The 2,217-nt window shown below is 53.4% G+C and overlaps 1 protein-coding gene across 2 annotated transcripts; it reads left to right on the forward strand.

Moving 5' to 3' along the window:
• Positions 1-285: 285 nt before the first annotated feature.
• On the forward strand, positions 286-1,802 carry LOC118159916 (feather keratin 2-like). Of its 2 annotated transcripts, none has more exons than XM_035314453.1 (3): positions 286-684; positions 1,399-1,408; positions 1,764-1,802. In XM_035314453.1, the coding sequence occupies exon 1, from the start codon at positions 286-288 to the stop codon at positions 601-603; it is 318 nt and encodes a 105-aa protein (XP_035170344.1). In that variant the 3' UTR covers positions 604-684; positions 1,399-1,408; positions 1,764-1,802. The 2 variants fall into 2 exon arrangements, with proteins under 2 accessions (XP_035170344.1, XP_035170343.1); XM_035314452.1 differs by lacking the exon at positions 1,399-1,408 and adding an exon at positions 833-839 and having other exon boundaries at positions 286-688; positions 1,767-1,801.
• The last annotated feature ends 415 nt before the right edge of the window (positions 1,803-2,217 follow it).

Raw genomic sequence — 2,217 nt, forward strand, 5'->3', positions numbered from 1 at the left:
AGCCCTGCGCCTTGTACCCTCACACATTTCTCCAGACGCCTTCTCCCCTGCGCACAACAAGGTAAGACTGAACCCCAGTCCCCTCCTTCACCCGCCTCATCGGACCCATCTCTCCACACACTCTCTGCCCCCACGCTCAGCAGTCCTTCCACCTCCCCACTGACAGGCTCACCACAACCCCAGACCTCCCCATTCCCTTGGCCTCCCCCAGCACCGCTCCTCACACTCCCAACACCTTCCGCCTTCCCAACATCCTCTCTTCCAGGGACCCTCCACACCACAGACATGTCCTGCTACGACATCTGCCGCCCCTGCGGACCCACCCCGCTGGCTAACAGCTGCAACGAGCCCTGTGTCAGGCAGTGTGAGGACTCTCACATCGCCATCCAGCCACCCACCGTGCTGGTCACCCTGCCAGGACCCATCCTCAGCTCCTTCCCCCAGAACACCGCCGTTGGATCCTCCGCATCAGCTGCCGTGGGCAGCAACCTCAGCTCCCAGGGAGTGCCCATCTCCGGGGGATTTGGAGGCTATGGCCTGGGAGGCTTTGGCTTTGGAGGCCTGGGCTGCTTCTCTGGCAGAAGAGCCTGCTACCCCTGCTAAGGACCCACACCAACACCTGCCAATTGGCAGCTACCAATGTCCTGCAAGCCACTTCAGGGACTGATCTCCATGCTCTGGGAATATCTTCTGCATAAAATGCATAGTGCTGATGGTCACTCTGCTTGCACCTCTGAACAGGGCCCTTCTGTTTGTGCTGCTGCCTTTTCATGAGTCTTCCTCAATAAAGCTTTAATGCATGCCAGCCTGACACTCCTCATTTCTTCACCCAATGCTCTTCATTCTAAGGACCTGGATGGGCTTGAGAAGCAAGCCCAAGTGAACCACATGAGGTTCAACAAGTCCAAGGGCAAGGTGCTTTACCTGGGTCGGGGCAATCCCAGACAGGAATACAGACTGGGAGAAGAACTCACTGAGAGCAGCCCTGCAGAGAACGACTTGGGTTGTTCTGGAGCCAGCAGTGCATGCCTGCAGCCCAGAAGGCCAACTGCATCCTGGGCTGCATCAACAGAGGAGTGGCCAGCATAGTGTGGGAGTTGATTGTCCCCCTCCACTCTGCCCTCATGAGGCCCCACAAATGCTTGGCCCAAAATATAGGTAGGGCAGATCGAAAAATGCCACAAGACCTCTATAGTGTACTGGGTTTACGTGGCAATGTTTTGGTAGTAGGGACTGCAGGGATGGCCTCTGTGAGTAGAATCCAGCAGTTGCCAGCTGTTTGATAAGGGCCAGTTTCAGCAAACTACAAAGGGACCTGCCACTGCCCATTCAGCTGATAATGAATTGCCTGCATAGTCATATACCAGGAGCTGCGGTCAACAACTCAGTGTTCAGCTGCAGACCATGGAGGAATGGTGTCTCTCTGGGGTCTCTATTGAGGCCAGTATTATTTATCAGTGTTGTCCATCACACAGAAACCACGCATATGGTGCGAGACTTCTCATGGATCGAGGATGCACCTTTGCGCTGTCACTTACCTGCTGGGTCATCAGCTCCACAAGCAAGGCTATTTCTCTCAAGGCATGAACCAGAGAAGCAAGAAAGTGGGCTATTCCACGATGTTTGGAAACATGGCCGACTTCCATTCTACCTTCTTTCATTGACTTGCACGGTCTCCTATGTTCGGTTCTCTCTGCTGCTATGACGTGCTCACAAGCCAAAAGCCACCAAGCTCCATCTCCGCTGCTCCCATCAGAGGGCAGGAAGATCTCCATGCTCCGGGAAAATCTTCCACACACAAGGATGAGGTTTTGGTCACCCTACGTGCATTCAAGATGCACAGGGGCTGTTCCACCTGCTGCTCCTTCCTTTCCATGTGCTTTCCTCAATAAAGTTCTCAATCATGAAAGCCTGATGCTCCTCCTCTTCCCTTATTCTCTCAACATCCTTCCCACTTCCCTCAGTACAAATTTAAAGCTCAAGAGGTTATCGGGGCAGGTTGAAAAGGGCCGCAAGACCTTAAAACACATCACCCAAGACCTACAAGTGTCCAAACACAGGCTTTGTCATGCTAAGGCTCTTCTGGCCACGCCCTCTAAAAAAATTTCCCCTCATTAGCACACCCTTCAGCTGCTTTCTTCTGCATCACAATCGTACACCATCACAACAAACACTATCTCAGAATGATATAGTCAGGAAGGACCATCCTGACACCAG

This window comes from Oxyura jamaicensis, unplaced genomic scaffold (assembly GCF_011077185.1).
Source record: "Oxyura jamaicensis isolate SHBP4307 breed ruddy duck unplaced genomic scaffold, BPBGC_Ojam_1.0 oxyUn_random_OJ72666, whole genome shotgun sequence".
Taxonomy (NCBI): domain Eukaryota; kingdom Metazoa; phylum Chordata; class Aves; order Anseriformes; family Anatidae; genus Oxyura; species Oxyura jamaicensis.

Coding starts and splice junctions, on each gene's coding strand:
- LOC118159916 (XM_035314453.1), top strand. CDS start 286: ATGTCCTGCTACGACATCTGCCGCCCCTGCGGACCCACCCCGCTGGCT.